Source organism: Schistosoma haematobium, chromosome ZW (genome assembly GCF_000699445.3).
Source record: "Schistosoma haematobium chromosome ZW, whole genome shotgun sequence".
NCBI lineage: Eukaryota > Metazoa > Platyhelminthes > Trematoda > Strigeidida > Schistosomatidae > Schistosoma > Schistosoma haematobium.
Genome location: NC_067195.1, coordinates 79,476,745 through 79,489,288, shown reverse-complemented (window position 1 = coordinate 79,489,288; position 12,544 = coordinate 79,476,745). Strand labels below are relative to the sequence as shown.

Sequence of the window (12,544 nt, the reverse complement as noted above, 5' to 3'; positions counted from 1 at the left end):
TGTCTTAGTCTGTTATGTTATGGGGTTATGTTTTGTACCTCTACATTTAATATATAAAAGTAACGTGGCTTGTTTTCAAGTTATTTTTTTAACTTTGACTGTAAGATGTTCAGCTATTTTACTGAATGAAAGTAGAATTTATTTTTTTCTCACTTCCTTATCGAAGATTGAACCCAAGAGCTTAATCTCTAAACCACTAAGCTGGAATCTAGCAGTCTACAAGTCTAACTTCGATTAACCCACGATTCTAAATGACCAACTTTCAATGTCTTCAATGGAAAGCAGCTTCACATCTAACATGTTTGAAATCCTTTGGTCATAACAATCACAATAGAAAATGAGAGGTCACGTAGTATTGTGGATTGATTAAAATTATACATATACGCCAATGAATTCCAGCTCAGTGATTTAAAGATCAAGTATTCTCATTCAAAACTGAAGGTCTTTTGTTTGATCTTTTATGATTAGGTTATAAATCTATACCGTTGAGAGATTTTCCACATGAACGAAATAAATATTCTGTTCTCCTTGATTTTCGATGTATTTCGAATCTAGGTCGATTAGTCATAATAATAATATTCAATTATCTCCACAAACCTCTATAATGATAAAGACATTATATTATATTGTATTATAATAAACAATCAAAACATTTACATTCCATTTTATCACGGTTTATTTATTCCTTCAGGCTAAATAAAAAACAAACAAAACAAACAAGGTAGCACTTCATACAGTAATTTATTCATTTAACCAATTATTTATCAATTGAATAAATATGTCTGTTAATGTACGATATAATAATAGAAAGATAACTAGAGAAATTACCGTTTACACCTTTCATTCACAAATTAGTGAGATTATAATCTTTGTAAAATAAAAAGAAGACAAACATGTTAAAATCATGCATTCCCATAACTACAATTTAAAAATCTTATTTAGTAAAGTTTCATTTAACTCAACAGTTGGCGCGTAATCATCATCATAATCCTAAGTTTTTTTTCTCCAATATTTGCTATTCCATAAAGTTAACTTCTTTATTAACGTTATACAATTTTAGGTAATTTTCTTTTTGTCTTATTATTACTATGGTCAATTAAATGTTGTTGTTGTTGTCGTATTTTCTTTTTCTTTTTCTATGAAACATGTGACTCAATTCGGTGCGCTAGAAAAAAATCGTTCTTCTTTTTTTCCAAGTTTGTTTAAAATGAATTTATTAGAGTATCAATATTGTTTAAACTTTATTATGTGACATTTTCATTAACATAAAACTTCTTTATTTTATCCAGTAAAGTATAATAAATAACTTTGAAAAGTACATAAATAATTAGCTCCATAATAGTCAGTTATAGCCTTTATTTAATATTAAATGAAATATAACTTGTAATTACTAAGGTGTTTTTATAGCCAAAAATATGAATATTTAACTGAAATCAATAATTGTATCTATGTATCTATCTATCTAATCATTCATCTTGTTACTTTGAAAAATAAAAAAATTTCTTTTTACACGCAATTAAATGAATTATGAAAAAAAATGTTTTTTTTCAAAAACAAAAAAAGAAAGAAGACTGAACACTATAATACTGAATATCTTGACGTCAATTCGTTTGTTTTTCTCTTTTTTTTCTTCTTCTTCTTTTAAGTAATGATATTTGGTGTAAATTAAAAAAAAGAAGAAAACTGTGACATTGTTAATAAATATTTCTATTATGACATCATAATTGTAGTATTATATTACTATTCTTTATTATATATTGAACATTTAAATGAAAAAAAAGTATGTTTTAAACTAAAACTAAGTGTCATTTTTGACAAATTAAAGATTTAGCGATATGATGACATAAATAGAATAATAGATTACTTATATCTTCCGTGAAAAAAGTTGCCAACAATACAATAATATGTTACTTAGTTAAATTATAAAGAATAATTCATTTGATAGATTAAGGTTCACTAACTAGATTGTCATGAACAGTGAAGTATATGGTAGATTTTTCATTCTATTCTTTATTTGTATGTATTTACATTACAATGTTGATATTCATCATGAGGTGTAAACTTAGTATTTATCTCTTCAAATCCATGCGCTTAGTTTCTTAAATGAATAAATTGAGATAAACTACAAATTATGAACATTTAAAAGTAATTTTATGATCATTATTGTTTGGTATAAAAATAGGTTTTTCTCAGGTCTAGTAAAAAGTTATGTCTAGATAAATTCAACTAAATCAAGGGTGAGATAGGTATTCTCAAAGACATTAAGTGATCACTAAGCTATGACAAAAAAAAAGCGACTGAATTTGGATTTTTGCTGTTCACTGCACTCCGATTTAATGACTTATTATTATTGTGCTCATCGCTATATCCAAATATTTTGTGTTCTTTTGTATGTTTGACTAGGAATGTCCGGACTAAGATGAAACAACTGTACTATGCTTCTTAGTTATAACTGGTTTTTCTTCTAGTGTCAATGAGTGAAGAAAACTAACTACACGTGTAAGTACACTTAAACCAGGAGCACTTAAGATGTCTTGACAATATGTGTTTTGAGTCCAAAAATTTTAACTCACACAGTAAAGTTGAATATTAATCTCTTCTTAAAAAGCCTTGTATTCCACCTCGTTGGTACTATATTGTTTTGCTTTTTCCATGATATATTATAGCTACTGACTCAAATTGTGTTCACACTCCTTTTATCAACCATTCTTATATGATTTTAATCAATGATATAAACTTCTTTAAACGTACTGACGGTAGTAGCCCTTACTTATTTTTTTATTATTAATCTCCACGGCCAACAATCTAGAAACATTAACTGTATGCCCACTAGTGACTAACCTCAAGTTAAATTCTCAAATGTATAGTCAAAATAATTGGTTCTCAACTGTGTTAAAAGTGAGACAATCAACCACTGACAATACTGAATAATATTTGTACCCTACCACGGGTTGTTTAAAATTGGCAATATTATCCTTCGAATACTGACCTGGTGATTGAAAGTTGACATATGTGGCTTTTGACTTGACAATTTTGAGTTCTACTACTGATGGGACTGTTAGTGTAAACTAGTGAATCACAAACTAGGATGAAATAACTATTGTTCAACAGTTAAAGTCACTCTATGGTTAGATTTATCTCAAAATTAAAAAAAAGCAACTTAATTTGTAAGTTCACGATGATTTAGAGCATTCTACAAACATAAAGAATGAAAATAGGTGTGTCCTTGTCACAAATGTCATTGTCTTTATGTAAAAAAACATCGTTCTGTAAAATTTTAAATAACCTAATTGCTAATGCTATTGTTTCACGTCCAGTGTTGTTAATACAACTATTAGAATTTATATTAATGTGAGGTGGTTGGAAGGAATTGCCAAAAAGCGGCTGACCTATGTTCCATGTCAGTTGGTACTTATATTGCCAAGGTAACACGTTTGAAAGTTTATGTAATCACCTTTGATAATCTTCATGGTATGTTTCAGACAATCAACTATTTTTAAAAGCTGTAAGCGTTTTCTTTGACTGCTTCAATATTTTTAAAATCGATTGTAGGGAGATTTAATATAAAATAATCTATACACAATTAGCTGAATAAGTATGTACTTATGCAGGATTTTTGAATATTCTAGGAAATTTCACAGGATATTTGACAAAGTGTAGAGAACTGTTGTACTTTTTTATTCTCTATTAATTTGGACACTGAGTTAAGTGTGAACAAATAAAGAATTAGGGACAAATTACATACCATGAGATCACAACAAATATTTAAGTAAGATTATTTAAGAGTTCAAATAAGTTTCTTATAACTTAATAAACCTGATCCTTAGTTTCTCAACAAGTCTACATATCGAACCAAATTCTATAATTGTTTAATCACTATGTTGAAACGATGAGTAAATTTTAATTCACTTTTTTTAAATTGTTTGTTTGAATAGTACGAAACGCGCATCTTGGATTCCACTGTCAGCCACTATCCATCTTTGATGATAAGCAAATTTGTTTAATTATTTTTAGGATAGTAAACGAAAAACCTAAGATTTTCATCAAATGTATAATAACTGACAAATTTTAATTAAAACCTAACATTCCTTCAAAATCAATCCATATAAAATTGATAGCTTGAATAATCTCCATAACCCCTATACTGATAATTAACATGTGCTCACTAGTGGTTAGCCTCATGAGGGAATTCTCGGAGTTTTAGTGAGAAGCCGTGACCAGTGGAGCTAATCCGTGTGGGATAGAGATATGTATCTACCTCAGTAGAATGGAAGATGGTCATGCAATTTCATGGATTAGTTGCCGGCTCAGTTGTCCAGCAGGTTAAGCGTTCGCGCGCGAGACCAGAGACCCTGCGTTCGAGTCCCGTCAGCGGGATCGTGGATGAGCATGGCTGAGGAGTCCCACGATAGGACGAAACAGACGTCCAGTGCTTCCAGGTTTCCAACGGTGGTCTAACACCAATCAGTTTATGATCTCAATCGAGAAAAAGTACCAGATAGTTCTATTTAATTAATGTGTTCCGATTTAGATTTAGATATTATCTTAATTTAAAAATGGTTTACACCAGGAATTGAATTTGGTCAGAAAATAATTGCGAATCAAAGGGTAATAAATAGTTATTTTGTTTAAATATTAGATTCACCAATATTGTGTACACATAACGTTATCAACGATCAAGCCTCTTCGTAATCATACCGTCGAACTCAATTACATTATACTTTCGATTTAACTCAATTGATTAACATTGTTGATAATTTTCTTGTGTCCAACCTGGTTTAACTAAACCTGTCGTAGCAACTCAATGGAATCAGAGGACTCTATCTCGAAATTAGTCACTATTCAGTACATGAATATTACCAAAATAGGTTTGTAGAAAATGGTCAGTTTGAAAATAGTTTACACCATAGACTATTTTATTACTTACCATTGTTACATTACTCTATCTCATGATCATTTGGAAATAGTTTATTTCGATGGTTATTGTATTGACATTCTTTCAATATATTAATGAAATAATCTATGTAGGTTTTATATGCTTGATGTAGTTTCTTATTAACCATTTCATTTCAAAATATATTCATTATGTATCATTTGATTTATAATCTTTTTTGATTTTTTTTCCTTTGATATTAGTTTGTTGGTGGTATGGATATACCAAGACCACAGAATCGTCTTGAAATTGTATCTTCAATGCGAAGAATTCGAGTAAGTCATGAAAAACATACTACATTAGAAAATATTAGTAGTAATCAATTAAATGTCTTCTTCCCGGCTTTTTATTATGTATATTTCTTATTATTTGGATATTCACAATAATAATAATAATGTGAAGGATAATTTATTAAAAAAGTTATTTAGAAACAAGTTAGGAATGTTATTTTCATGACTGGTTATTTAATTAATAAACGACCGTCTAGTGCTTCCAGGTTTTTCATGGTGGTCTAGGTTCAGTTGACTATTGATTTCAACTAATAAAATTACTACAATCTTCATAAAACCCTTTCTGATTTAAATAATTGTCAAACAAAAATGTGTTTCTGTATTAATGAATAGATTATAGATACATATACTTAGAAAAACTTACGTTTTATTTCATATTAATGTTAGTTTTGGTGGGAAAAAAAGGTTGAGACTTTTGAAATTTCAAGTTAAGTATCAAGGTTCCTATCACTAATAATGTCATAGTTCGACACTGCTGATAAAATTCAGACTAGAACAAAACACTGATTCATTGCTTTTTGATGCAGTTTTGTTCTTTGAGTTTGATGGCTTGGTCGTCGAGCTTTCATCGTTCTTCTGAACAACATCATCAGCACAAACTTCAGGCAGGAGTAAAGTGTTTGAATTTCTGTACATGAGGTTCACAGCTTGTCCTGTACACCTCGCTGATGATTGGTTCTTGTTGACCTTAAACCTCTCATTATTTACTTCTTTGTTGTGCTTGTATCTCCCATTAGTTTGATTTTTGGTCAATACTTTTCTGTTTTTAATAGCTGTTTAGCCAAAATCAGATCGTTACGTAGAACATCTCCAAGCTGAATACTCTTTGCATACTTCGCGTCTTAATTACATTTATTGTATGAAACTTTTTTATAATATTGAATCACATATGTGATTAAAGGAGGAAAAAATTCTTTTCAATAAATTCTTACTACGTTCTACAGTTAAAAGTTTTAATTTATCAATCGAAAGAATCAATCCGAATGTGAACTTTTATTTATTAGTAAAATTAACAGGCTAACATTTATTGAAATTCATTGAATTGGTTTATATGTAATTTATAAATGGATCAGGTTACAAACCACTGAATTGCATAATAAACGTCTGGAACTGATATGGTGTATAACTGCTGAAAATGTTGTTATGTTTGATTACATAATGATATAGATTAAGCGAAATATAAGCAGAAACGTAGTGAGTGTTGCGTAAATTATTTGCTTGCGCGTGTTAAGAATCCAGTTGTATTGAAGAAGTTCGAATTGTAAAAATACATTAACAAAAGTGATCATACACAATAGGTAAGGTGAGTCATAATAAAATTAATACTGATGACAGTAGTAGAGGTTCAACATTCGTTTAATAGATAATATGTCCCGGTCTTTTTAGAACTTTAATAACTATTAATTTTGGGATACAGAGGATTCGGAGCCCAATATCTTTAGACTTATGTCCTTTAATATGGTAAGTTGAGGAACTAAATTACTTGTTTCTGTTTCAACTAAACGGATTATCTCTTACTTAATCAATGACATTTTTAGGTACTACGCAATATTATATATAACTTTTAATATGATTATGATCTAAATTATATATATAAATATAGGCTTATCAGTGACATATGGTATATCTACCGACATAATCAATCTCTGCATGCGATTGTAGCGACGAAATCTATTTTAAAATCACATGCAAAAATCAAGTCATTTGTTTTACTTGTAAATCAAAGTTCATATTTTGTAATTTCCCAGAACAATATTTATTCCCTTTGTTATTATTATTGTTACATATGATTATCTCTAAGTATCCTTTTAACCAAATAATCGATAAACAAGCGAACTTACTACTAATTTAAGCATATGTGTTGTACCTTCAATTTTTGAAATTATAGAATTTCAGTTATTGAATCAGTCAAGAGTAACGCATTGATTAGCATAATTATTTCGCTTGCCAATCCATTGAAACATACCACAGTAGACACTAATAAATGAATAAATTTGAAAAAAAATTTAAGACAACTTGACACCGATGTACAAAGCTCCGAAAGAATAAGAAACTTTATGAAACGTAGACAGTAGAGATCATATGGTCAGTATAGAAATAAATTCATTACAAAATAACTCTAGTATGTATTATAGAACCCGACACATCATATGAACGGTATCCAAACATTCAAACCTAATTTTTTTCAATAATAAAACGACCAAATAAACAAACAAACTATAAATGAATCCAAAACTTACAATCACTTTTGAAATAATCTTATGGTTTTAGTTAGGTTTTATATCATAATGAAGAAATATAGCACCGCTAAAATAATGTGAATGTGTGTAAGTAACAACTACTCACGAAAAATGAATTAATGACCAAGCAATTTAAACAAATAGGTACCAAAAAACACAAAGTTAGTGGCTAACAGGAGCAGTTAATTATATGTACCATCATAACACACAAATATTACCAGAAATTTAACATAAAAATAATCTCAATAGTTGAGATCATTATTTAATTGAAGCTAAACCATCATGGTAAGCCTGAAAGCACTGGACGGCCGTTTCATCCTATTGTGATGCTCCTCAGCAATGCTCATCCACGATCCCACCTTGCGAGATTCGAACCTAGGTCTCTTGCGCAAACACTTAAATTCTAACCAACTGAGCTGGCATCTAACAGTGTTAATGTCTAAATTCAACTAATCCACGAAATTGAGTAACACATCTACCATCGTCTTCATAAGTTACTAGCTCACAATAGACCCGATTGAACTCTATAATTATAATTCGTTTAAAGCCTAATTGATTATTAAACTAAGAGACTGTTGGTAATTCGCTAACATAAATTATTAATTTAAATTTTCGTCCATTAAATGAATTCATCAAATAATTTGAAATGATAATACATTAGGTTGGTAATGTTTAGGTTGAATAAGGAACATTGATAGATGTGACCAGTAACTAAATTAGTCGAAATATCAATGGCAGTATCATCACGCAACAGCACCGAATCAAAAGCCGTTAGCACTAGCCGGCGGATCTTCGCACCGGTGAGGTGCCGATGGCCAGATTCGTACGGTTGTGCAACTCCGCCTGTAGCTCTTATAGGGTTACTGCCGGTCCCAAGCCCGGGTAAAGGAGGGGGGTTGGGCATGGGGTTAGCGTCCCCATCCCGTAGAAAACTAACTCGCTAAAAAAACGCTTACCAGAAAAAATAATCCAAACCATTTTAACTCTGCCCTGGGAGTTAGAAGGTCTTCATTTAGAAGAATTATGACGCTTCATGGTGAAAGCCGAGCTCCTTCGGAAGCCACGAGGACGATGCCCCTTCTAACAACCAGAGCAAAAATTTTTATAGGTACATGGAACGTTCGAACAATGTTGGAATCCGGGAAGACCAGTCAAATATCAATGGAAATGAGGAGATACAACTTAGCAGTACTGGGAATCAGCAAAACCCACTGGACCCAAGCTGGACAGAAAAGGCTAGCTACGGGAGAGATGCTGCTATACTCCGGTCACGAAGAGGACAATGCTCCACACACTCAGGGAGTCGCTCTTATGCTGTCCAAAGTAGCACGAAATGCACTTGTAGGATGGGAATCTCACGGATCCAGAATCATCAAAGCATCATTCAAAACAAAGAAGGAGGGGATCTTAATGAATATTATCCAATGTTATGCACCCACCAATGATAGCAACGACGACATTAAAGATCAGTTCTACGAGCGGCTACAGTCAATCATTGAGAAATGCCCAAGAAAGGACCTAACTATTCTGATGGGAGATCTAAATGCCAAAGTCGGAATAGACAACACTGGATATGAAGATATTATGGGACGACATGGACTGGGAGAGATGAACGAAAATGGAGAAAGATTTGCAAATTTGTGTGCATTCAACAAATTAGTCATAGGAGGCACAATATTTCCACACAAGCGTATACACAAGGCTACATGGATCTCACCGGACCACACTACAGAGAACCAAATAGAACATATTTGCATCAACAAAAAATTCCGAAGGACAATGGAAGATGTGAGAAGCAGGAGAGGTGCTGACGTAGCTTCAGATCACCACCTAGTTGTAGCCAATTTGAAACTGAAGCTAAAAAAGAACTGGACAAGTGGACAAACAGCACTACAAAGGTTCAATACAGCCTTCCTTCGAGATACTGACAAACTCAATGAATTCAAGATAGCTTTCAACAACAGGTTCCAAGCCTTACAAGATCTACCGAAAGAAGTAGAAACTAGTATGGAGGACAACTGGAAAGGTATCGATGAAGCATTGACTTCAACGTGTCATGAGGTTCTAGACCTCATGAAGCATCATCATAAGGAATGGATCCCTATAGAAAAACTGGACAGGATCAAAGAAAGAAAGAACAAGAAGACAGCAATTAACAACAGCCGAACACGAGCAGAGAAAGTCCAAGCACAAGCTGAATACATAGAAGCAAACAAACAAGTGAAGAGGAGCATTAGAGCCGACAAGAAGAAATACGTTGAAGAACTAGCAACGACGGCAGAAAAAGCTGCAAGAGAAGGAAATATGAAACAGCTTCACGATACAACGAAGAAACTAGCAGGGAAATACAGTAAACCGGAGAGGCCGGTCAAGGACAAAGAAGGCAAGCCAATCACCGAAATTCAACAACAGCGTAACAGATGGGTAGAATACTTCGAGGAACTCCTGAATAGGCCGGCTTCAACGAATCCACCGGACATCGAAGCAGCACACATAGATCTTCCTATAGATGTCAACCCACCAACTACGGAAGAAATTAGAATGGCCGTCAGACAAATCAAGAACGGGAAAGCAGCAGGACCCGACAACATACCGGCTGAAGCACTGAAATCAGACATCGAAGCAACCACAAGCATGCTTTACCCTCTATTCAAAAGATTTGGGAGGAGGAACAAGTGCTGATGGACTGGAAAGAAGGACATCTCGTCAAGATTCCAACGAAAGGAGATCTGAGCAAATGTGAAAACTACAGTGGCATTACACTACTGTCAATACCAGGGAAAGTCTTCAACAGAGTGTTGCTGAACCGGATGAAGGATGCAGTAGACGCCCAACTTCGAGATCAACAAGCTGGATTCCGTAAAGATCGGTCGTGCACAGACCAAATTGCAACACTACGGATCATCGTCGAACAATCAGTTGAGTGGAACTCATCACTATACATCAACTTCATTGATTATGAAAAGGCATTTGACAGTGTAGATAGGAGGACATTACGGAAACTTCTTCGACACTACGGAGTTCCTGAGAAGATTGTCAATATTATCCGGAACTCATACGACGGACTACAGTGCAAAGTAGTGCATGGAGGACAGCTGACAGATGCATTCCAAGTAAGGACCGGAGTCAGACAAGGCTGTTTACTCTCTCCCTTCCTCTTTCTTCTGGTGGTCGACTGGATTATGAAGACCTCGACATCTGAAGAAAAACACGGAATACAATGGACAGCTCAGAATCAATTAGACGATTTGGACTTCGCAGATGACCTGGCCCTCCTATCACGTACACACGAACAGATGCAGATGAAGACAGCCAGTGTAGCAGCAGTCTCTGCATCAGTAGGCCTCAGCATACACAAGGGGAAAACCAAGGCCCTCAAATTCAAAGCGGAGAACAGCAATCCAATCACTGTTGATGGCGAAACTCTGGAAGATGTAGAATCCTTCACATATCTGGGAAGCATCGTCGATAGACATGGAGGTTCAGATGCAGACGTAAAGGCGAGGATTGGCAAAGCAAGGGCCGCATTCCTACAATTGAAGAACATATGGAACTCAAAACAACTTTCAACCAATATCAAAGTCACAATCTTCAATACCAACGTCAAGATGGTTCTACTGTACGGAGCCGAAACTTGGAGAACTACAACAACCACAATCAAGAAAGTACAAGTATTTATAAATAGCTGTCTACGCAAGATACTCAACATCCATTGGCCGGATACCATCAGCAACAGCCTTCTGTGGGAGAGAACAAACCAACTTCCAGCTGAAGAAGAAATTAGGAAAAGACGATGGAAATGGATAGGACATACATTACGCAAATCATCAAACTGCACCACGAAGCAAGCCCTAACTTGGAATCCTGAAGGGAAGCGAAAAAGAGGAAGGCCAAATAACACATTGCGTCGGATAATAGAAGCATATATGAAAACGATGAATTACAACTGGAAGGAGCTATAAAGGATTGCCCAGAACAGGGTTGGATGGCGAATGCTGGTGAGCGGCCTATGCTCCTTCACGAGGAGTAACAGGCGTTAGTAAGTAAGTAAGTAAGTAAGTATCATGACCTCTTAATCTGATTGATTAAAATGAAATCACAATTATCAATTGACTTAAATGTAATAAACACTTTTAAAAGAGTCATAATTAATTACTATAGATTTGAGTTGTAAAATATCTGAAGAACAATATCATGTCACTAGTACATAAATCCTTTTTAAAGATAAGATTTTCACAAAATTAGTTTCTGTTTTTTCAGTGAATAAATGTAATAAATCTATAAGAACAAATAAATGATTTTCTTGTCGCCTGATATATAACATTGAAAGATGATATTTTCATTTAGACTCTAAGTATATGATTTGTTTTTCATCTTGAATATAATGTTTATGTTGGGTGTTGGCTCAGTGGTCTGGAAGTTAAGTGTTTGCGCGCGAGACCGAAGGCCCTGGGTTCAAGATTCTGCAAGCGGGATCTTGGATGCACACTGTTAAGGAGTCCCACAATAGGACGAAACAGCCGTCCAGTGCTTTCAGGTTTTCCATGATGGTCTAGCTTCAATTGACTCATGATATACTAGTTTTGTCAATATAGCATGACTTTTTTTAAACAAACGTTTACGTACATACATGTGAATATGATAAATTGACGATAATGTTAAACTGTTATTAGAGAAGAGTTTATGAAAGATTGCATTTCATTTACGAGTAGTAATTTAAAAGCACCAACTGTATAGTCTTTGTGATAGACTTACAATAGTTCACTTTCAAAACTAATTCATATTGGAAATGATCATTTATATGTAATGAATGAAAACTATTAAAATCTGCGGGTATTTACTCTTCAATTCAATCATCATCTGAATCTAAGCAATAAAACTAATAGTTTATTCAAAGATTTTGAATTGTTTATATGATAAATACAATTCATAGACAAAAGCAGAAATTTGACCTAAATCCATTACAAAAACACTATAGACTGTAGTATTATGGAATAAAGTCAATAATAATATGATTTATTAACCGAAACATGGTCAGCCTTAGGCACCTTATTTATAATAAACGTAAATTGAATGGAATC

General features: G+C 33.4%; 1 protein-coding gene across 1 annotated transcript in view; it reads left to right on the top strand.

The window, feature by feature from the left end:
• Positions 1-12,544, top strand: part of MS3_00004482 (uncharacterized protein) — a gene marked incomplete at both ends in the record, with an annotated part of 105,218 nt that overhangs the window by 27,247 nt on the left and 65,427 nt on the right. Inside the window, one exon of the mRNA XM_051212406.1 lies at positions 5,137-5,208. Within this exon, the coding sequence (XP_051072588.1) occupies positions 5,137-5,208 (72 nt within the window). The remainder of the gene's footprint in view (positions 1-5,136; positions 5,209-12,544) is intronic.